Source organism: Somniosus microcephalus, chromosome 18, assembly GCF_052327205.1.
Source record: "Somniosus microcephalus isolate GS21.2 chromosome 18, FLI_Smic_1.0, whole genome shotgun sequence".
Classification (NCBI taxonomy): domain Eukaryota; kingdom Metazoa; phylum Chordata; class Chondrichthyes; order Squaliformes; family Somniosidae; genus Somniosus; species Somniosus microcephalus.
Genome location: NC_141004.1, coordinates 45,803,452 through 45,827,660, shown reverse-complemented (window position 1 = coordinate 45,827,660; position 24,209 = coordinate 45,803,452). Strand labels below are relative to the sequence as shown.

Genomic DNA, 24,209 nt, shown 5'->3' with positions numbered 1-24,209 from the left:
TCCTTGTTCCTGTACTCAAACCCTCTCGCTATGAAGGCCAACAGATACTGCATTTGTAATGAAATTTCTCCTGGAACTAATTGTTGAGCTAAATTTTTAAATAGAGCAGGGCCACAGGCGCACATTACACACTCTCCGCCCCCCCAAAGCTTGTACCTCCATTAATTTTTGTGCGCATTTGCACCATGAGTTTGCACATCCTTCCATCTAGATTGGTCATGAAATGGATATATATCCATCGCCATCCATAACAGAGATTTTCTGCCCAGACCACCAGAGATCGAACAGATGGATTTATCACCGAACTAGACAATTATATCTCCCACCTCCTTTTCCGGTCCGTTGTATGTATGCCCATCCAAGGAATGCATACACCTCTTTCCACCCACCACACTTCTCCATCCCCATCAATGCCAAGGATCAGACGTATACAATGAAATGTTTAAAACTTGTAACTGCTGCTTGGTGTAGTAGCTAGCAGAGTCTTGATGGAGTGGGAAGCTTGACCACCAGAAGTGTGAAAAATAATTTCCCCTTTTTGTATGCGTGCAGAGACCAACTCGAGCAAATGGGACTAACTGCACTCTTTGGAAGCAGTGCAAGGAATCCAATTCAGTTGTGTTTTGGGTCTGACCTTTTACATAATCACGATCTACTTGTAATTAAAGTCTGTGTAGTGACCTTCTATCATTAGTTCCATAGGGAATTGTGGAAAGTGTCTAATAAGAATGTATGATAGAAACAAGAAAAGACCTTTGGGCTCATCCATTTGGCCATGTTGTGTATCTCGACAACTTGCCTTTTATATAGCACCTTTTTTAATGTTGAAAAGGTGCTTTGCGATGGGGAGAGGGAGAAAAATAACGAAGCAATAAAGGAGTGGACAATGAGCCATGGTGTAAGCATTAGGAGAGGTGATTGGAAGTTTTTGTTTTGAGCAGGTTTTTATAGCTGGCAAGAGAAGTAGAAAAGCAAAGATTAGGAGGGAATTCCAGGAAGTAGGACTGGAGCGGAAACTCTGCCACTAAAGGTAGTGAATGGGGGGAAAATGTACGAAAAGTCAAGAGTTGGAAGACCAAAGGGTGTGGAGTTAACACCAGGCTGGAGGGGGATTGCTGATGCAGGTTTGGATGAGGCCATGGAGAGATTTGAAATGGCCACGAGCATTCTAAATTCTATGTCAGCGAGTGATGGATGAACAGGACTTAATGTGGTACAGGCGGCTGGGGTTTAGACCAGGTGAATTTAATGAAAGCTGGAGAATGGGAGGCAAGCAAGTTGAACATTGGGGAAGTTGAGTCTGGAGATGAGAAAAGTATGGGTTAGGGTTTCAGTGGCAGCGTAGGGCCAATGTTCCCCCCAATTAAAACATTTTGGTGCGCGGTCCCTTTAAAGGACATTCAAAGTTTCGCGCATGTGCAAAATTTCACATTGTAAAGGCGGGGCCGCAGACAGCTTAGCGGGAACGTTTGGTAGCAGTGGAGGCTGGTTTACATTATCTTAACATAAACTAGTACCTTCAGGCATAAAACCCCTTGTGGTACTCCAAAATACAACAGATTTGACATTTATTGGTAAACTACTTTTATTTTGAAAAGCCTAATTTCTTATTAGGTCATTGCTAAAATTGCGTTTTACTTGGTTTTTGTCAGTAGAACCCATTGTACTGACAATGTTTTAACAAATTTCAGGTTATGGTGTATTTTTGCTTCTTTAGAAAGTAAATTTCCATACAGGGTGACTTAACTTGGAATGGTTTGATTTCCTACCACTGAATTGCAGTTTGTTTGAAAAAGACTAACCGGAGTAGGCAATTCAGCCCCTCGAAGATTATGGCTGATCTGTACCTCGACTCCATTTAACCACTTTTGATCCACATCCCTTGTTACCCTTGCCTAATAAAAATCCATTGATCTCAGTCTCTGAAAATTCCAATTTACTTTGAATTAGAGCCTTACGGAGGGGAGAATTCCAGATATACTTTACCCTTTGTGTGAACGTGTTTCCTGATTTCACTCCTGAATGGCCCAGCTCTAATTTTAAGATTGTGCACTCTTGGTTTGGATTCTCCACCAGAGAAAAAAGCTTCTGTCTCTACCCTGTCTAATCCCTTTATCATTTTAAACACTTCAGATCGCCATTCAGCCTTCTAAACTCGAGGGAATACAAGCCAAATTTATGCAATCTGTTCTCATAATTTAACCTTTTAAGCTCTGCTATCATTCTGGTGAATCTGCTCTGTACCCCCTCTTAAGACCAACATATCCTTCTTGATGATGTGCGGTGCTGAAAACTGAATGCAGTACTCAAGGCGGGGTCTGATAAAGGCTCCACAACTGAAGCATTGCTTCCTCCCCTTTGTATTGCAGCTCACTTAAGATGAAGGCCAACATTCCATTAGCCTTTGATTACTTTTTATACCTGCGCACCAGCTTTTAGTGATTTGTCAAAGGGCTTCTGATGCAACAGTTTTTGAAACAAAAACATTTCACTACGGAAGTGTCCTGCACAATTTAAAACGAAGCTAAGCAAATAAACAGTATGTAGGTGACTTCTATTTACTCTAGTTTATCGAGATCGACTATCGATATCTAGACTATCGAGCTCCCTAATCTATATACGTCATTATTTATTAATACTTCATCTTGCTGTACAAAAGGCACTTCTATTATTTATTTGATCTAGTTGGTCTCCATTTCCATATGCAGGATTTGAGTCATATTTTTGTTTGTATACCGATCGGTACAAGCTGATTCCATTGCATTTTTTTTGCAATGGGAGAAACGGCGAAAGCAGCTAATGCTGCTAGTGGAGCTACAATGTCCTATTCACCTCGAGGTTCTATACGTTAGTGAAAAGTATCTGAAGGGGTCTCCAGGAAGTAGAATTAACTACAATAAACCTAATAAGTTCATAAGTAATGTACATCTTTCTATATGTAGTCATTTTTCTACTAGCGATTAAACCTGGGACCTTGATGGCACAGCTTCCTACCAGATAAGCTCAGTTGACTGGACTGTCAGGGAGGCCCCCTTAATCCCTTTCACAATGGAGTTCAATAAAATCGTTTTAATTTGAATTATCTACTTCATAATATTTTTTTGAGCGTTAAATTACCACTTTGCTGGGTTACTTACACTGCTTAATTCAAATTGTATTGGATAATAATTGAACTTAAAATTATCAGTAGGCTTATGTCTCCTTGAGTTCTGAGCAGTTAATTTGCAATGCAAAATGTATTTCAAAATATTTAATCAATTCTACACTAAATTGATTTAAAGTTTTAGTACATTTGCCTCTAGTGACTTTTGAAACAGTGACAATTTGCACCAACCATTTTGTGTATCCTATACATCTGCAAGCGAGAAATTTTCTGCACTCTATTCTCTTGGATATGTGAAATTGCGACCCCCCCCCCCCCCCCCCCCCTTCCTCGCGAGATACAATAGCAGCATTACAATGGAACAGTGTCTTCCTGTCCAATTTCCCATAAAGCAAGATCTCTGGCTTGTCATGGTCAAAAATGGGTGCAAGGCTGAATCTGGTTGCCTCTTCACAGGGAGTGATCAAGAGAGACTTTAGGATTGTACATAAGAACATAAGAAATAGGAGCAGGAGTAGGCCATTTGGCCCCTCGAGCCTGCTCTGCCATTCAATAAGATCATGGCTGATCTGGTCTTCGCCTCAACTCCACTTCCCTGCCCGCTCCCCATAACCCTTGACTCCCTTACCGTTCAAAAATCTGTCTATCTCCACCTTAAATATATTCAATGACCCAGCCTCCACAGCTCTCTGGGGTAGAGAATTGCAAAGATTAACGACCCTTTGAGAGAAGAAATTCCTCCTCATCTCTGTTTTAAATGGGCGACCCCTTATTCTGAAACTATGCTCCCTAGTTCTAGATTCCCCCACGAGGGGAAGCATCCTCTCTGCATCTACCCTGCCAAGCCCCCGCAGAATCTTGTACGTTTCAATAAGATCCCCTCTCATTCTTCTAAACTCCAATGAATATAGGCCCAACCTGCTCAACCTTTCTTCATAAGACAACCCCTTCATCTCAGGAATCAACCTCGTGAACCTTCTCTGAACTGCCTCCAATGCAAGTATATCCCTCCTTAAATAAGAAGACCAAAACTGTACGCAGTACTCTAGGTGTGGTCTCACCAACGCCCTGTACAGTTGTAGCAAGACTTCCCTACTTTTATACTCCATCCCCCTTGCAATAAAGGCCAACATTCCATTTGCCTACCTAATTACTTGCTGTACCTGCATGCTAACTTTTTGTGTACGCTAGGCTGCTTTCACTCGCCACCAACAGCAACTTGTGATTGGTTGGTGAGTATTTCTCTCTTTTTTAAGCTTAAACTGTGGTTTATAGTTTCTAAGGTGCGATATTCATCATCTAGATTCGGGGCAGGGGGTATTTAAGAATATTAATACATTTAATTAATTACATAGAATGGGAGATCAGGTGATGTGTTGCTGCTGCAATATGTGGGAGCTGATGGACACCATTGATGCTCACGGTGATCACATTTGCAGTAAGTGTTGGCTGCTCGAGGAATTCCGGCTCCGTGTTGAAGAGCTGGTGTCCGAGCTTCAAACACTGAGTCACATCAGGGAGGGGGTGAGTTACCTGGACTCTGTATCAGGAGGTAGTCACACCAATTAGATTAATTAATTCAGATGTAGTCCGTGGCCAGGGTCAGGATGGTGTGACTAGAAGTGAGGCAGGTACAGGGATCCAGGAGGTAGTGTTGGAGGAGCCGCAGCCCTTGCTCTTGTCCAACAGGTTTGAGGCTCTTACTCCCTGTGAGGATGGGAACGGGGACTGTGGGGAGGATGAGCAACCCGGCCACAGCACCGTGGAGCGGGGGGCCATTCAAGTGGGGGGGGAGATAAAAGAAATGTTGTAGTGGTAGGGGATAGTATCGTTAGGGGGATAGATAGAGTTCTTTGCAGCCGAGAGCGAGAGTCCCGAAGGCTGTGTTGCCTGCCCGGTGCCAGGGTTAAGGACATCTCCTCTGGGCTGGAGAGAAACTTGGAGTGGGAGGGGGAGGATCCAGTTGTCGTGGTCCATGTTGGTACCAACGACATAGATAGGACAAGGAAGGAGGTTCTGCTGAGGGAGTTTGAGCAGCTAGGGGCCAAATTAAAAAGCAGAACCACAAGGGTAATAATCTCTGGATTACTACCTGAGCCACGTGCAAATTTGGCTAGGGTAAATAAAATTCGAGAGTTAAATGCGTGGCTCAAAGACTGGTGTGGGAGAAATGGGTTTTGCTTCCTGGGACACTGGCATCAGTACTGGGACGGGAGAGAGCTGTTCCGTTGGGACGGACTTCACTTGGCCAGTGCTGGGACTAGAGTCCTGGCGAATCGAATAACTAGGGCTGTAGAGAGGGCTTTAAACTAATTGGTGGGGGGGAGGTTTTAAGAGAGCGAAAAATAAAAATGACAGTGGAGAAGGCAATAGAGCAAGGTGGCAGTGGGGGAATTAAAAACCAGAGCATGTCAGGAAGGGACAGAATGTATAATGGTAAAGTTAAAGTAGTAAAAGGGGTAAAAGCAGGAATAAATTGTCAGAAAACATATTTGAAAGTTCTTTATCTGAATGCACGCAGCATTCATAACAAAATTGACGAGTTGACGGTACAAATAACTACACATGGGTATGATCTGGTGGCCATTACAGAAACATGGCTGCAAGATAATCATGACTGGGAACTAAACATACAAGGGTATTTGACAATTAGGAAGGACAGACAGGAAGGAAAGGGAGGTGGGGTTGCTATGTTAATCAAGAATGGAATCACTGCAATAGTCAGAAATGATATTGGGTCAAAGGATCAGGATAGTGAAATAGTTTGGGTGGAGATAAGGAATAATAAGGGGAAAAAGTCACTAGTGGGCGTAGTCTATAGGCCTCCTAACAGTTGCAACTCTGTTGGTCGGAGTATAAATCAGGAAATAGTTGGGGCTTGTAATAAGGGAACAGCTATAATCATGGGGGATTTTAACTTTCATATTGACTGGACTAATCAAATTGGGCATGGCAGCCTTGAGGAAGAGTTCATAGAGTGTATTAGGGACGGGTTCCTTGAGCAGTATGTAACTGAACCAACCAGGGGGCAGGCAATCTTAGATCTGGTCCTGTGTAATGAGACAAGATTAATAAAAAATGTCCTAGTAAAGGATCCCCTTGGAATGAGTGACCATAATATGGTTGAATTCCAAATTCAGTTTGAGGATGAGAGAGTTGGATCTCAAACCAGCGTACTGAACTTAAATAAAGGAGACTATGAAGGTATGAGAGTAGAATTGACTAAAGTGGACTGGGAAAACAGATTAAAGTGTGGGATATGTGTTGGTGTAGGGGTTACAGGGATCAGGTGGGATATGTGTCGGTGCAGGCTCGATGGGCCGAAATGGCCTTTATCTGCACTGTGGCGTTTCTGTGATTCTGTGAAGAGCAGTGGTCTACATTCAAGGAGATATTTCACATCTTTCAAGATAAATATATTCCACTGAGGAAAAAGGGGAATAAAAGAAAAGACAGCCATCCGTGGCTTAGTAAAGTAATAAAGGATAGTGTCCGACTGAAAACAAGGGCATATAAAGTAGCCAAATCTAGTGGGAGGATAGAAGATTGGGAAGCATTTAAAAGCCAGCAAACAATAACTAAAAGATTAATTAAGAAAGGGAAGATAGATTATGAAAGTAAACTAGCAAAAAATATAAAAACAGATAGCAAGAGTTTCTACAGCTATATAAAAAGAAAAAGGGTGGCTAAAGTGAACGTTGGTCCCTTAGAGGATGGGACCGGGAAACTAGTGGTGGGGAACATGGAGATGGCAAAGACGCTGAACAAATATTTTGTATCAGTCTTTACAGTAGAGGCCACTAAAAATATCCCAACACTGGACAAACAGGGGGCAATGGGGGGGGGGGGGGTGGGTGGGGAGGAGCTAAACACGATTAAAATCACTAAGGAGATGGTACTCAGTAAAATAATGGGACTTAAGGCAGATAAATCCCCCGGACCTGATGGCTTATATCCTCGGGTCTTGAGAAGTGGCGGTAGGGATTGTGGATGCATTGGTGATTATTTTCCAGAACTCCCTGGACTCGGGAAAGGTCCCGGCAGATTGGAAAACTGCTAATGTAACACCCTTATTTAAGAAGGGAAGTAGACAAAAAGCTGGAAACTATAGACCAGTTAGCCTAACATCTGTGGTTGGCAAAATGTTGGAGTCCATTATTAAGGAAACAGTAACAGAGCATTTGGATAAACATAATTTAATAGAACAGAGTCAGCATAGTTTTATGAAGGGGAAGTCATGTTTGACAAATTTGCTCGAATTCTTTGAGGATGTAACATACAGGGTGGATAAAGGGGAACCAGTGGATGTGGTGTATTTGGACTTCCAAAAGGCATTTGACAAGGTTCCACACGAAAGATTACTGATCAAGATAAGAAATCACGGGATTGGGGGTAATATACTGGCCTGGGTGGAAGATTGGCTATCTAACAGAAAACAGAGTTGGGATAAATGGTTCATTCTCGGGCTGGCAATCAGTAACTAGTGGTGTTCCGCAGGGGTCAGTGCTGGGACCCCAACTCTTTACAATCTATATTAACGATTTGGAGGAAGGGACCGAGTGCAACATATCCAGGTTTGCCGACGATACAAAGATGGGAGGGAAAGCAGTGAGTGAGGAGGACATAAAAAACCTGCAAAAGGACATAGACAGGCTAAGTGAGTGGGCAGAGATTTGGCAGATGCAATATAATGTTGGAAAGTGTGAAGTTATGCACTTTGGCAGGAAAAAATCAAAGAGCAAGTTATTATCTAAATGGAGAGAAACTGCAAAGTGCTACAGTACAAAGGGATCTGGGGGTCCTGGTGCATGAAACACAAAAAGTTAGTATGCAGGTTCAGCAGGTGATCAGGAAGGCCAATGGAATCTTGGCTTTTATTGCAAGGGGGATGGAGTATAAAAACAGGGAAGTCTTGCTGCAGTTATATAGGGTATTGGTGAGGCCACACCTGGAATACTGCGTGCAGTTTTGGTTACCATATTTAAGAAAAGATATACTTGCTCTCAAGGCGGTTCAGAGAAGGTTCACTCAGTTGATTCCGGAGATGAGGGGGTTGACGTATGAGGAAAGGTTGAGTAGGTTGGGCCTCTACTCATTGGAGTTCAGAAGAATGAGAGGCGATCTTATCGAAACATATAAGATTGTGAGGGGGCTTGATCGGGTGGATGCGGTGAGGATGTTTCCACTGATGGGTGAGACTAGAACTAGGGGGCATAATCTAAGAATAAGGGGCTGCCCTTTCAAAACTGAGATGAGGAGAAACTTCTTCACTCAGAGGGTAGTAAATCTATGGAATTTGCTACCCCAGAGAGCTGTGGAAGCTGCAACATTAAATAAATTTAAAATGGCGATACAGTTTCCTAGCAGATATGGGAATTAGGGGTTACGGGGAGAGGGCAGGGAAGTGGACGTGAGTGTAGATTCGGATCAGCCGTGAGTCTAGATTCGGATCAGCCATGATCCTATTGAATGGAGGAGCAGGCCCGAGGGGCTGTATGGCCTACTCCTGCTCCCACTTCTTATGTTCTTATATAGTGCCTTTAACGTAATAAAACATCCCAAGGTGCTTCACAGGAGTACTATAAGACAAAAAATTTGACACCGAGCCACATAGAAGAAATTAAGGCAGGTGACCAAAAGCTTGGTCAAAGAGGTAGGTTTTACGGAGCGTCTTAAAGGAGGAGAGAGAGGCAGAGAGGTTTAGGCAAGGAATTCCAGAGCTTGGGACCTAGGCAACAGAAGGCACGGCCACCAATGGTTGAGCGGTTATAATCGGATGCTTTTGCAATCGAGGCGCTGCTTAACCGGGAGCCAATGTAGGTCAGCGAGCACAGGGGTGATGGTGGAACGGGACTTGGTGCGAGTCAGGATATGGGCAGCCGAGTTTTGGATCACCAAGTTTATGTAGGGTAGAATGTGGGAGGTCAGCTAGGAGTGCGTTGGAATAGTCACGTCTAGAGGTAACAAATGCATGGATTAGGGTTTCGGCAGCAGATGAGCTGAGGCAAGGGTGGAGACGGATATAATCAACGGTGTTGGTAGAAGTTGAGAATAAATCGCCTGCTTCCCCTTAATTAGGAGATAGTCTGTGTGCTGCGGTATTCAATACTTTTTGAGAACACCAAACATGTAAATTGTCATGTAGGAGAGGTGAAATATCAGTAATTTTTACTACTGGCACAAAAAATGATATAACTTCAGTGGTATCCTGCAGATTTTTTCATTAGTGTTGTGGATCATAATCCTCTGTTTTGTGTCATGTATTTGTTATTAATCGTTTTTGCTAGTGTCTCGAAGGAAAACTCATTTTCTATGTTAGAACTGTAAAGAAATTTGAGTGCAATGTACTTTATTCAGCAGTATCTGTTGTATTAATATTAGGAGACAATTTAGCAAGGCACAGGTTGCCTAGTCTTGTGTGTAGGACTTCTTTACACAGTACTCTTAAATAAATTGCATATCCTTTTTTGTATTTGTTGTCCAACTCTCGAGGGAATGTGAAAATCTTCAGTATACATAGATACATAGAAGATAGGAGCAGGAGTAGGCCATTCGGCCCTTCGTGCCTGCTCCGCCATTCGATGAGATCATGGCTGATCCTTTAATTCAGTATCCCGTCCCCGCCTTCTCTCCGTAACCCTTAACCCCTTTTGCCCGTAGAAATATATCTAATTCCCTCTTAAATATATTTAATGAGCTGGCGTACACTGCCCTCTGTGGCAATGAGTTCCACAGGTTCACCACTCTCTGAGTGAAGAAATTCCCCCTCATCTCTGTCCTAAATGGTTTAGCCCTTATCCTTAAATTATGTCCTCTAGTTCTGTTCTCACCCGCCAAGGGAAACATTCCTTCTGCATCCAGACTATAGTATAGTGCTAACAGACTTTTACCTCCATGGCCTCAATAAATATGTTTCCAATAAAGTTAGCCACTAAATTGACTTTGCATGATTTTGTTGCTCCTAGTACAGGAAACTTTGTGCTATCCAGCACCGACAGGACCGAGCTGTTGCCGTCCCATCAAAAGTGCCGGACAAACCAGCGCTAATGTTGAAACATACGGAGATTTTTGAGCTCTGTATCTGGCAACAAACCCACAGCTTCTAAACAGTCGGCCGTACCTTGCAAGCATCTCTGTAGCTTAGCAACAGCTTCAGCGAGACCTTGCAGAGCCTGACTGGTGGGGGAAAAAAAAAGCAACGAAAAGAAAAAAAAACTAACGAAACGGCTCCTGATTTTTGCCAGTGGCTCGAGCAATTCGGACAGTTAACCTCCGGATAAACCAAAGTTTCCTGTACTATAGCAGTGTCAGTTGAGGGCTTCAGCATTCTGATGTCCTTTTGATCACTTTCATTTCCTAGGCGATCTTTTTGAGCATTTTAAAGTTCTGTATAAAACGATGATTGCTCATGTAATATATTGATTTGTAAAACCTGTTATAAATTTTAGTTTACGATACTACTGTGATCTTTGTGAACCAGGTTAATGAAGTAAAATGACGAGGCACATGAAACCTAGAAATTGTATAAAGCTTCATTGGATTTGAGAGATCTATTGCAAAAGGGAGAGTCGAGCATGGTTATTGCCTGGGGAACATGGGAGAAAGTGCATTGCCAGTTTGTTTAGATTCATGGAATATTACAGCACAGAAACAGGCCATTCAGCCCATCAAGTCTGCCAATGGCTTTTTTTTCCACATGAACCACTCAGTCTAATCCCAATCTCCTGCTTGCTCCCCCATATCCTTTAATAGCCTTTTTCAAACAACTAATAATTCCTTTAAAGAATTTATGGCCTGTGCTTCAACAATGATTGTGGCAAAAGAAATTGCATATTATAACCAACCTCTGAAGACATTTTTCTAACCTCTTTCATTCTTTCCATGATTTATTTTAAATTTATGTCCTCTTGTTGCTGACCAGTAGAAACCATCTACTAGCACTAACTCTTCATGACCTTGAAGCCCTTATCAGGTCACCCTCTAACCATCTAGCTCTTGTCAAAAAAACCTTCAAGTTTCAAGCCTCTTCATAATTGTAACTCTTCATCTCTGGTGACATCCTTATGAATCTGTGCTGCACCTTTTCCATTGTTTTCATATCCTTCCTACAGGGGAATGCCCAGGACTCGGCTCAGTACTTCATTTAAAATCTTCTCATTTAAGGCGCATTTCCTTTCCCTATCATTATTTCCACTTTGCATTTTCTACATTTGAACTGCATCTGCTACCTGTCTGCCCATCATGCTATCCTATCTATGACCCCTTTCAATCTTTCACAATCCTCTTCGCTATTTGCTAGCATCAGAAAATTTTTCCATTAGTTCCTAAGACCAAATAATTTATCTGCATAGTGAATAAGAGTGGCCCCAGCACAGACTGCTGTGGAACACAACTATCAGCAAAAGAGAAAACAGAAAACCAATGAATTGATGGTGCTTTACTGAAAATATTTTACCCTTCATGTCCATGAAAGTCTAGATATCAGAATTCAGATAAATGCTGGTGTTGCAGGTTTCGTCTGTTGAATATTAAATGTGTGGATAGATTCTCTCTTTTTCTGGAAAGCCTAGGAGTCTGACTAAAATGTTTGACAGAGCTAGTTCTCCACACTGCTGGTTGCCCTAGACACCCATGACTCACCAAATCCAGTGACCGTCAATAATTTAAGTTCTGCACATTAATATTCATTGCAAAGAAAACGCACTAGAAACCCCTACTGAGAAGGGACCCGACAGTGACCTTGGTCTGCATTTTTCCCTTTGGAAGCTTTTTAAAAGTTAAATGTGGTGAGCCTGCTATGTGATCTTTTATTTCTAATGTTTGTATTTTGACCATTCTGTAAGGCCTCTATGATGGAATAGAATATTTTTTCAAGTTGGGAAAAATAGGGGACGATCCCTTTTTTTATGAACAGAGTTGACTGGTGGAATGGCATTTTGATAATTCTGAAATACATTTCCAAGTATTTTGACCTGCCACCCACCATGTTAATGAGTGATACGGGAATGAAATATAAAGCAGTGTTGGTTTTTGAAGAGAGCTGCAACATATTGTAATAAACTTGATTCATTCCATTGTAAGAAAACCTTTCTATTATACCGCAGTCTCTTCTGTTTTCATTAAGTATTTTTGTTTTTTTTGTGCCAACAGTCTGGACAGTTCAGCGAAGACATGATCCCAACAGTTGGATTCAATATGAGAAAAATCACGAAAGGAAATGTTACCATCAAGGTACTTGGCTGCTTCTGATCTTCCAGTGGCCTGATTTTTTTTTTAGATCAAAAACTAGCTAATATATCCTGAATTTATCTCCATGTAATGTAACAAGCTGTTTAGTGCATTTCTAAATTCTCAGTGGTACTATTTAATAGTTTAGGTATTGTTGTGTTTTATATAAAGAAACTAAATTCATTTATCAGATTACAGCTTTATTTTAAACTTGTTTCTTTTATAAAAAAAAAAAAAAAAAAAAAAAAAAATGGTAGATCTTCTATTCAAATCATATTGAAAATCAGTCTGGTAGACCTGACCAATAATATGTGTGCATGTACTCTACTGGGGAGCTGAGGGTGGGCGAGCTGATTGAAGATTGTAACCTGCTATCCTTTTGTTTCATGTGAATAGAGTATTCTCCCATTTCTTACTACATCATCTCCATGAGCACCATCTTATTACTTGATATCTGTAGATGAAACCCCCAAGTTTTTTCAGTTTCCATTGTGACTGTCCGTTCAAGCTCGTAATGGTTTGGTGTAGATACTACCTGCCTGTGAAAGCTGCCCTCAGTCTAAATTGCAGTGATGGCTACTGATCTGTTTGGTAGTGAATCACATCTACAGCATTGCTGGGAAGTGTATGCACTCTCCTTTGCTGGGAAAGCATTTTTACTGCTGCTTGCAGCAGATCAGTTCTGATATGGATTACTGCTAGAGTTGCTGCCTTTTAAAATAACACACTTATATCTAACCTAAGCTGGCGCAGTAAGTCATGGCGACACAAATTAAATATTGCTTCAGAGTTGTATGCTCTTGCTTTTTCTAAAACTCAGACCCACTGCCTGTGTATACTGTGTCGTGTCATATTTGTCTACTTGTGTGCAATACAACTTCAAGTTTTGCCTGAGTGCACAGTGAATACTGGCCATGCTACTGTTTTTGTATAGTTCTGTTTGGCTCAGTAGATAGAAACTTCAGCTGTGGTATGTGTTGGTAAGCCATAATATGCATTGGATTATCTGGTGTTTTACTGATTGGAAATGGTAGGTACTCTACTACCGGACCACCATATTGGTTTTGTTGGACCATTTTGGATTCAGAACTCTAGGCTAGGATCGTGAAATCACAAAAACTTAGTAACTTAGGTAGTAGTGGTTTGCATCCTGACTCTTGCAAAATGGCCCACTACTAGGACTGCCATTTAAATTGCTTAGATTTGAATTCCATATTCATCTGTCCTTCAATATTGGGTAGTCCCTGGGAAAGTGTATTTATTTTTGTTCTTTGCTGTACTGCAAGATTGAACACCTCATAGTAGTAAACACTGCATTAGAGAAGGAAGAATCAGTAGCTAATTTATTGCATGATACTCAGTAAGGGCAAGTCTTTTGTGGTAGAGAAAGCCATGATAGGAAACACAAAAAAGGATAAAACCGAGGTTGAACAGAATAAAACTTCGAGTATATTCCTCCTTTATGTAAATTTGACATTTTTTAAGAAGTACTTTATATATTATACTTAATTGCTTATCTTAATTTTAGCTTTGGGACATTGGTGGGCAGCCTCGATTTAGAAGCATGTGGGAACGATACTGCAGAGGAGTCAGTGCAATTGTGTAAGTACTTGAATTGGTTTATTAATGGGGAAAATTGATTACAACATGTATTTCATTTGATGGCTGGTTCTGTAGCTTAAAGAAACTATTCGTTTGGTGATATCACAATACAGTTGTGTCTAATTAGGCCATCTTTTCTTCCTTGGCTCTAAATTTCTGGTCAGAGGTTTGCCACGTCATATATTTTTTGAACAGTGTTTCTTTCTGCACGTTGTCCTTTTTAAACAATTTTCTCTTCTCTCCTCTCACATCCCCTCCCTTTTCCCAAAGCATTGACCATTGACTTGCTTGTGGTTCTGTGGGTGCCAGACCTTGCCCCGTTGGTTGATTTATTGACGTGCGACCTTTGCTGAGTGTTGGCAGGCTATTTGATTGTGGAGGGCACAAAAGCCAAGCCCAGTCCTGTGCTTACCTGACATCAACATGCTCACATCCAACAGTAGTTGCTGAGCAGCAATCGGGAACAGATGCTGGCCAATTTTCCCCTTTTCTATCCTAGGGCACCGAAGCCAATTGTGGTACCCCTACTATTGTTCTGGTCAAAATTAGCTACCTTAGCACAAACCAGAAATCAAACCTGGGGTGTTCCTGGTCAGCTACTCATTGGAGCCACTGTGGAATGCCATTCAAACAGAATTTTTTAATAAGTCTTATTTATGCATTCTTCAGGTACATGGTGGATGCTGCAGACCAGGAGAAGACAGAAGCTTCAAAGAATGAATTGCATAATTTATTAGATAAACCACAGTTGCAGGGCATCCCGGTACGTCTATCCCTTCAATTTATAATGAGTCAAAGCAAGCTATTCTGAATATTTAACGAGAAAAAATAAGCTTCAAAGTCGTCTTAGCATTGGAAGCGAATGCCTTTAGAATTCATTTGTTTCATTCTGGTTCGGTGACTTGGGGTTCTGACATAATGGTACAAAACTTGTATTGTGCAATAATTGCCTTTTAAGGATTTTGAATTCTGAAAAAGTTAAACTTTTCTAGACTAAAAGAGGAAGGGGTGATGTAATGGTTAACCAACATTTTAGCAAACACACTTTAGTATATAGACAAAAGGTAGTGTTATGTATGTAGCCAATTGGTACTTAGCTGTTGCTAGAATAGTATCATCTTGTCTTCTTGAAAAGCACTTGCCCAGTGTGAGACAATGGTGCTGGTATAATTTCTAGTTTATCTTTTATCTATGTGTTGAAACTATCTTAGTCATTGAACAGAACACATGGTTAACAGCAAGGCCCTAATAAAACCGCTAAAAACACAAAATCAAGTCAATTTCGCAGCATCCAGAGCAATGGTATATAATGAACTAGAAACATGCTATCATTATACAGCAAGAATGCTGAAGAGAATTGCCATTTCAATTATTGTTGCTAAAAACATTCACACTATTACAAGTGAACTATTTGCTAAGATTTTTTTAGGAATGCGATTTACATTTTTTTTAGTTTTGATTGAGCTGATTTACATCCAATATGCAAATATGTAGTTGGATAGTTTGAAACATTCAAAGATTATGTACAATTTTTGACCTGTGTACTTGAATATTTTCCTCTCGTCAAACAAAAGTATTGAAAATGCTGAACTTCAGAAACTACCAAAAATTACTAAAGCACTTGCATGATTTAAGTAGATGATCCATTTAAAATTAAACAGAAAATGCTGGAAATACTCAACAGGTCAGGCAGCACCTGTGGAGAGAAAAACAGAGTTAACGTTTGAGGTTGATGAAGGGTCACCGACCTGAAACGTTAACTCTGTTTCTCCCTCCACAGATGCTGCCTGACCTGCTGAGTGTTTCCAGCATTATCTGTTTATATTTCAGATTTCCAGCATCAGCAGTATTTTGCCTTTGTATCCATTTAAAATTAATTGGTTCAATAAAAAAGTCAGCGTATGTGATTGCTCATTTGAATCTGAGCAAATATAAAGACTGTAGTTAAAAACATTTGTGGTTCTGTTTTGCCAGCGGAAGGACATATTTCAGAAGGTGGAAATAAATCAGAAGATGGAATCTATACTATACTGTCTGATACTGTTTACATAATCATTAAGGAGTAGTGACATGGTCTTCCATAAATTACTTCCACTATTGTACTACTTGTACTAAATTTTTAATTGTAATACCATTAAGGACCGTGCACTGTTTATGGTAATATGCAAACCTTTCTGAGATGGGTGTATGCTCGTCAGTGGTGACGGACCTGTAGGACCCTAATCAGATACAGATGGTTCTGCATGTGTCTTAAGGTTGAGCTTTAGGAAATTGTATTATGTTTTTAAAACTGTAGATTAAAGGGATGCCTTTCCAAAGAGTGAAATCTCAGTTAACCTAGGTCTCTGTCGAGGAAAATCATATGTACAATAATAGTTATATCTTGCACTATTTTTTCCCAGGCAAAGAACTGCTTTCATTTTATTTGCTGCTCGAGTTTTTCCTGGGGATTTTGCTGCTACACAATATTTAAACGATGAATGGAAGGCAAAATCATTATTCAATTATCATGTCCTTTTCCTTAATAAGTACCAACATTTTTCAACCACAAATGTAGATGTTCACACTTTTAAATATGTATTCATCTTCGATCTGTACAAAAACATAACATTTAATTCAGAGTGTTCTTAAAACTGCACTTCATTGCTAATAATGCTTTTATCCTCATTACATTAATGGTATATTGTTGGGAACTATCTTCATTGGAAGGATCAAGAATCACAATTTTCTCTGCAAAACCTCCAAGAGGTTTGCCACAATGGTATGTTAGCAAGGGGGCAGGATTGGATCTGGGATCTTAATTCCTTCAGGCACACAAATTATTATATGAACAACTGCAAATCTCAGCAATAGTATTGGAACACAATATATAATGGGTAGTGGTTTGGAGTGTTACAATCCTGACAAAATTGTTCTTGGTTCTGATGACACGCAAGCGAGTTAAGTTTGTGCACTCCTCTGATCATCCCTACCACAGCCTGGCTGAGATCTGAACTTTGATTCAGTCTTGGGCTGCAGCCTGAATCTAGTAGCTGTAGACTATGTAGTGCAGCCGGCAAGGCTGTGACATGTACTCTGCCCATCAGGGGAGAGTTTTGCATATATGTACTTGTAGGTATGTGCAGAGCTGTGCTCTGCTGATTGGATATTAATGTTTTAAAAAACGTGATGCTAAATTTGAGGGATGAATGTTGGCTGAGCTCCCTGCTTTGCTTCAAAAAAATGTCTCAAAAAATCTTTTACATCCACCTGTACAGACAGAGAGGGCCATAATCTAACGTCTCAGAAAGACGGCACCTCCAACAGTGCAGCACACCCTCAGTAGTGCACTGCAGTGCACGCCTAGATTATGTGCTCCAGTCCTGGAGTGGGCCTTGAATCACAATGTTCTGACTCAAAACGAAAAATACTACCACGAAGTCAAACTGACAGTATTATTTACAATGACATTTGCATCACTTGGTGTACTTTTCAAAACCGATTTTATTTTGCTTTATTGAATATTTATCACAACCTTTTATCAGCACCTCTAGATTATGGTGATTTAATTGTACATTGAAAATCAGTTTGGCAGCAGGTTGTATCCAGTGAGGTGCTGAACCATAGTCAGAAGGCCCCAAGTTTATTCCCCAGTATCTTGAGTTAACTGATCTCAACCAGAACAGCAATAGGAATGCAACAATTAGTCTGTGTTCCTGGGTTAGCAAGGTGAAAATCAACTCAGATCCCCATTCCTGATTGCTATCGGGGGGTGTGTGTGTGTGACACAGTCAGAGGAAGGCAAGATTGTGTTCGCCTGTATTGTCCACAGTGGTCAAATAATCTGGCGGCACTTGAGGCTCGTGTATGAATAATGACTACTTGGGTAAGGTACTGATATCTGCGAAACTGTTCCTCAACATCTTTGGTGGGGGGAGGAGACTGGAAGAAAATTGGGTCAACAGTACTCTGGCTTTTGCTTGAAAATTAGGATTGCAATTTTAATCCAAGACTGTCCACCCCTCCAGGGAACAGTTTATGCCCTTGCTCCATTTTGGCAATTAGGAATTCAGTGCTTGCAACATGACGCTTAAAAGATCTCAATACAGTAATAATTCTACTGATCTATCGGGTGTAGCTTTTTGCTGCAATAAAATATACACCTCAATCAAATCTTTGTTTAAAAACATTTACTTCTACTTTGCCTTTCTCTATGTGGAACACTGTATAGTACCATGCTAGCAATTGCACTTTGTGTTTGATTTCCAACCTGTTTTCTAATCACAGTAGAAAGTTATGGATGCTGTTGTAGGAAATGAGGCACCAAATCCCACAGAATACCCACAATATATAAATACTGCATTGGAAAATTCCATTATGTAACCTATATTAGACAAATTGCTCCCCACTTTCACCAATGGACATGCATTGGGAAATATGATTAGCATTTACAGTTTCATGATGTCTAAATGAGCTCACATGGAACTATAGAACCTGTCTGAAAGATTGCTAACCATGCCAGATCTGTATACAGTGGGACAGTAGTACAGCACTGAGTGCGACACAACTTAACACTTGCGTGCCACAGACACCAAATACGAAGACAGAAATGCATTAACTGACTAGACTTTATTTAACAACATCTGCACTAATACAAGATTAAGTATTGGTGATTGTTATCAGTTTATTGTTCAACTCCAATCAACTGAACAAAATCATAAATGTAACAGTAGCTTAATTGTATCACACTGTCTCAGCATAGCTGTGTTTCACTTAAGCTTCAAAATAACCGTTACACTGTTGCTAAGATTACAGTATGGACTTGGCATGGTTAAATGCGGTCTATATTCAATGTGGCTTGGTAGGTTTCCTGTGTTGAAATTGTATCTTGACATGAGCACAGAATCATCTGACTGAGCAGTAAGCTGGGTGAAGCATAGCTCTACCTTCCTCTGGGGACATCAACACCAAGTTTGGTGTTAATGTCTTTCTCTGGTCCTCTTCTCTTTCTAGCTTTTGCTGACCTTGCTTGCAATAGATTTTTCTTTGCCTAGAACTACTAAATTAACTGTTGTGTTGTACTTCCATTTTGATCTAAAACAACTTGGCTTTTCTTAACTCTTCCAAATTTACATTCAGTTCTCTCAACTTCCAAAGATCACCTCGAGTCTTTTACCCTTCTGAAAATTTCCTAACCCTTCCCAAAACACTGAGGTGCATGATGTATGACCTTAAATATCTTGTGCTACCATAGAGAATCCTACTTAGTGACATGTCTAATCAAAGGGATCATGTTTGGCCACGTGACCGCATTCAAAACTGTCAGTTGATCAGTCAGTCATATCTCAAGACATGACAATTGACAGATTTTAATTTGTTTTGCAAAAAGCACACTTCCAATTATTTCTACTCTACTTTTTCCCCAGCAACTAAAACACTGACCGTAAATAGCACACTTATAACAAACTGCTCTCTCAAACTTCATTAAGGCTAATCAATTCAAGAACCATGACCGATCCATTTGCCTTGTGTCTTAAGTACTGACAGGCCCCTGATACTAGGGTACTAATTAGCTACATCTGCCTATACCATCATTTGTGTTTGTCTTACAAGGATTAACCATTTAACTTGAGCATCACACCATTCATGTAAAATGTACAAATGTTCTGTCAAACCACTTCCTCCTACCATCAAAAATGTGAGAAAACATAGAAAAAAAGAAGCAGGAGTCGGCCATCCAGCCCTTCGAGCCTGCTCCACCATTCAATATGATCATGGCTGATCCTCGATCTCAATACCATATTCCTGCTCTCTCCCCATACCCCTTGATGCCTAACTTAATTTGTAAATGGAACACAATAGACAAATGTACATTGAAGAAAAATAAGGTACTTCCATTTATATAGCATATATTACCATGCCTACAATCGTCCCAAGGCACCTCACTTATAACAAATTGCTTTCATAGGTACCAACTATCTGCATTTTGCCCGGGCCACCAGTGCTTTTATAGTGTTGTCCATGTATATGTTTCTGCTGAGGAAAGTTACCGTCAAATGCCAAAAATGTTTGTTGTGTGCATTTACAGTGCCCCACATTATGATCATATCTTCAGTATACATGAGTTCCCTGCTTACATCTACCTGATGATCATTAAGTGACCGAGAAAAAATTCCAATATGTGACCGCTGCACACTTTTTATTTGACGGGTATGAACATAAAACTGCACAATTCCACAAAAAACAATGAGACATGGGAAGAATGGCATTACTGCCAAAAACAGAAATTCTTAAGTTCTATACATGCCAACCAGCATTCTTTCACACGGTTACCACTTTGCATTGTATATTGGCATTTGCTAACAAAAATCAACGTGGGCTATGCTGCTGTGCTGCTCCGCTGAAATTGTCCCACAGAGCTGTGGGATCATCTGGGGCACGTGCACAATGTGACCATGGGTACGGAACTTGTGCACAGCAGCCCACTTGGGTGGTTTCCGTACTGGCTTGTGATGAAATACCACCAGGCAGTGTCCAAGCACTTCAAGTCTTCAGAAGAAGATGAAGACTTGCATTTATATAGTGCCTTTCATGACCACAGGATGTCCCAAAGCGCTTTACAGCCAATTGAGTACTTCTTGAAGTGCATTCACTGTAATATAGGAAATGTTATATTTCAGGGGAGAAATAGTTCAGAGATTGCTTACATAAATTGTTCTTGAAAGCCAATGTGATGTAAAATATATTAAAGGGAGATCTGCAGCAAAGATTGATATAGAGTGAGATTATGATGTAAAACATACTGGAGACACGAATACAAAATGTGCAATTGGGGAGGTGACACATATCAACCATTAGTATTTCACTAATCTAATTGAGGTAGGTGTGGCAAGATTCTTTGAGAACAGCTGTAGGAATCAATGAGTCAGTTTTGAAGTGCCTTTTCTGAGGATTTTCTGTCTGGTATGCTTACCCCTGATGTTAGAGTTCCAGTGGTTTTTATCCAGTTATTACTGGCTTTTCAGGTGGCTCTTTGGCTTGGCACGGTGTACATCAGATGGTATGGAGGCCTGCAGAGTAATCGGAAAGGAACAAACTGGGTTTTGCTCTAGTGTGGGACATGAGCAAGTTGTGGTTTTGAGATTGCTAAGTGTTGTAAGGCTAGAGAGAAATCCATTTGCATTGCTCTCATTGATTTTCATCATTTCTTTTCTTCTAGTACCTCCCGTAGCCTTCATTTAGAAGTTGCTAACTATATAAGAGCAAATGTTCGATTTTATCCAGCATGCGTAATCCAGCTCCCAAATCCATGTAGGTTGATGGAAGACTCCATGAACCTACCTATCGCAAAAGTAAAAGCAAAGATTGTCCACTGGTCCCATCCTATTTAATGTCTTTGTCAATTGTGTTGGATGGTGTTGTAAGGGACGCCCTCTGAGTGTCTGTTCTCAACACTTCTGAAAGATGCTTGTTTTCACAGTTGGCATCAAGTTGTTGCCAGATTCACCTGGGATCACGTGCACTTTACTAACACTTTTAATTTCATTTGCAGAATGCAGAAAAATGTACCAAACAAGCATCAAAATCAAAATTTATGGGGATTATGCCCAGACTGCCCTTGGAAATATGTTTTGCACTATCAAAGCTCACTCTCTGAAGACTGGGAATACCTGCAACTTAAGCCATGTTCCACTGCACACCTGTGCAACTATTTTTGCTTTCACATGTCATAGGCGAGGCTTTAAATTTCAGTTTTCACAGAAAAACAAATTGAATTGTGGAATATGAACCCTAAAACATCTTGGTAAAAAACCTGCAATCTGTAGTAATAGAAAAATAATTTTACTTATCTGAATGCAGTGGTCTCAGTCTTGGGCCTATATTGAGGGTTGTTTGAGTTGGTTGTTTTGAGCTGTCGGCTTTTTTGAAGCTGTTGCTTAGCTTTTGCAAGTTTACTAGCTTGGCATGCATGTACTTTGAAGTGCAGTCACTGTTATGCAGTCAGCAGCCATTTTGCTGTCCTACAAATAGCAGAGATGAATGAATGACCAGTTAATCTCTTTTTTTTGGCATCACTGCCCTCTGCTGAAATCCAGAGCTATAGTTAAAATCCGAACAAAACTGCCTCCGTGAATTCTAACATTATATAACTAATAAAACAGGTTGGATTTATTTCAATGTCATTTTGGGTTTGGAAGGCTTTTTAGAAACTGCTGGATATATGCTTCAACAATGTCTAGCTTTCAATATTTAGCATTTTACCACTCTTCAGGCTGCGTATTTTGGAACACCATTCCATGATGGGACTGCGTCTGTCTATATATTATCATTTAAATAAATGAGAACATTAAAGAATTGGCATGCTACAACTTAAAAAATATAGCTTTTGAAAATCGTTCTTTATTGATGCTGAAATGGACAGTGCATGTTTTAATCCAGCAAGAACATCGTCCCTCTATCTATTCTGCATCAAGTATAATTAAGATCACCATCACGTCTGTTGTACCACATGTCTGGGAACCCAAATTTAACTCCTGAGTTATCAGCCTTGGCTCGGTGGTAGCATTCTTGCCTTGGATCAGAAGGCTGTGGGTTCAAGCTCCACCCCAGAGATTGAGCACATTCAGTGCAGTACTGAGGGCGCACTGCTGTGTTTGAGGTGCTATCTTTAGAATGAGACGTTAAACCGAGGCCCCCTCGTGTGGGGGGGGGGGGGCCTCCTTGTCTACAAACTGACCCTTAGTGACATTATCCAAAGATGTCAAGCAGCTTTCACATCTACACACCACCTCTCTCTACCCCATCCTTTGTGTCTCTGCTCACCTGGCTGTCCTTTCCTTGTCTTCACTCTAACCTTCAGCTCATCCGAAGCTCTGCTGCTCATATCCCATCCTGCGCCAAGTTCTGCTCATGCATCACTCTCGTCCGTGTGGTCTACATTAGTTATGCAAGCCCCCTCCTTCCCCCCCCCGCCCTAACCATCGCCAGCCATACTTTGAGCTGTATAGGCCCCACACTCTGCAATTCACTTCCAAAGTTCTACCATCTGCCTGTCCTCATTTAAGACGCTCCTTGAAACCCATCTGGTTAACCCCCAATTCCATTTTCTTTTGATTACCTCTGAGGTGCCCTGAAATGTTTTTCTCCTACATTAAATGTAAGTTATTTTGGTAGGTAAAAGGAGTGCTCATCATATTCCGTAAAATCCGATGGAAGGAAAATAGTTTTAGAAATACGTTGGGCAGAATCTTAAATGCTAAAATATATAATTAACTATTTATGCAGTATGCATGCATACTGCTCTTGCAAACTGGGGAAGCTGCAAAATTTTGATCCATAAAATATTCTGCTTCATTTCAGTGATTAAATTTGTCATTAACTGAGGTGCTATACTCATTTGGTTTCTGTGGTGCATAAGTGAGAGCTGTTTGAGTGTTGGGCTGTTCCTTATCATGGTCCCTGGTAGTTTTTGTGCTGGATTTCGCTTCAAACCGGAATTGCTTAGGATGCTTCTTTACAGTAATACCAACTCTTCACTGCTGTAATCATGGGAAAAGTTAGGAAAAACAATCTAATAAACTTATAACATTGGTATTGTTTTAGCAATCCAGAAGATACAGGCTTAGTCTGGAACCAATGTCTTAAAGAGGGATTATCTCCAATAATTGACATACATTTTTGTGTTGTCAAACAAATCTCATTGAAGCACACGGTACTGCAAACCTGCCAACATGATATTTGTGGTGGATGATATTGTGATGAAAATGGCCTGAGACTATTCTATGTGTTTGTTCACTAAGGCAGTGCCTTTTGAAGCTCTATTCCTACACAATTTTGCCTTCCAATGCAGAGTTCTAATCTCAATTACCAGAGGCATCAATCTCTTTCAGATTTACCTAAAATATGGACTGACAGAAGCAATAACACTTTCACTAGAGGTAGAAAGCAAATATGTTTTTGCCCTTTTTTCCCCTTGTGTGAACAATTGTAATAATAGATTTGCATCCACCTGCAACTTGTCAATTTCCTCTCCATGCACAGAAATAAACATACAGCGTGCAATTGTGCAGCCGATTTATTATAGCTGCTGACTAGAGAAGAAATGGATGTGTGCTGTCCTCCTAAAGATAAGCTTCTTATTCTGTTTTTCTGTAGCAATTTCTTTTGTTGGCAAAATAAATTTTTCCCCAGTTGGCACATTAAAGTCTGCTTCATGCTGATCTTCACCACATACAAATCCAGGAGGCTGTTAACCTACGCGGTGCAAAAAATTGTAGTGCAGTTCATATAATCCATC

At 40.5% G+C, this 24,209-nt stretch overlaps 1 protein-coding gene across 3 annotated transcripts in view; it reads left to right on the top strand.

The window, feature by feature from the left end:
- LOC147105247 (ADP-ribosylation factor-like protein 8A) overlaps window positions 1-24,209 on the top strand; it is a 60,933-nt gene that overhangs the window by 11,258 nt on the left and 25,466 nt on the right. For all 3 annotated transcript variants that reach the window (XM_086011405.1, XM_086011404.1, XM_086011403.1), the window contains exons 2-4: window positions 12,254-12,334; window positions 13,860-13,933; window positions 14,603-14,696. In XM_086011405.1, coding sequence (XP_085867531.1) covers window positions 12,254-12,334; window positions 13,860-13,933; window positions 14,603-14,696 — 249 coding nt within the window. The remainder of the gene's footprint in view (window positions 1-12,253; window positions 12,335-13,859; window positions 13,934-14,602; window positions 14,697-24,209) is intronic.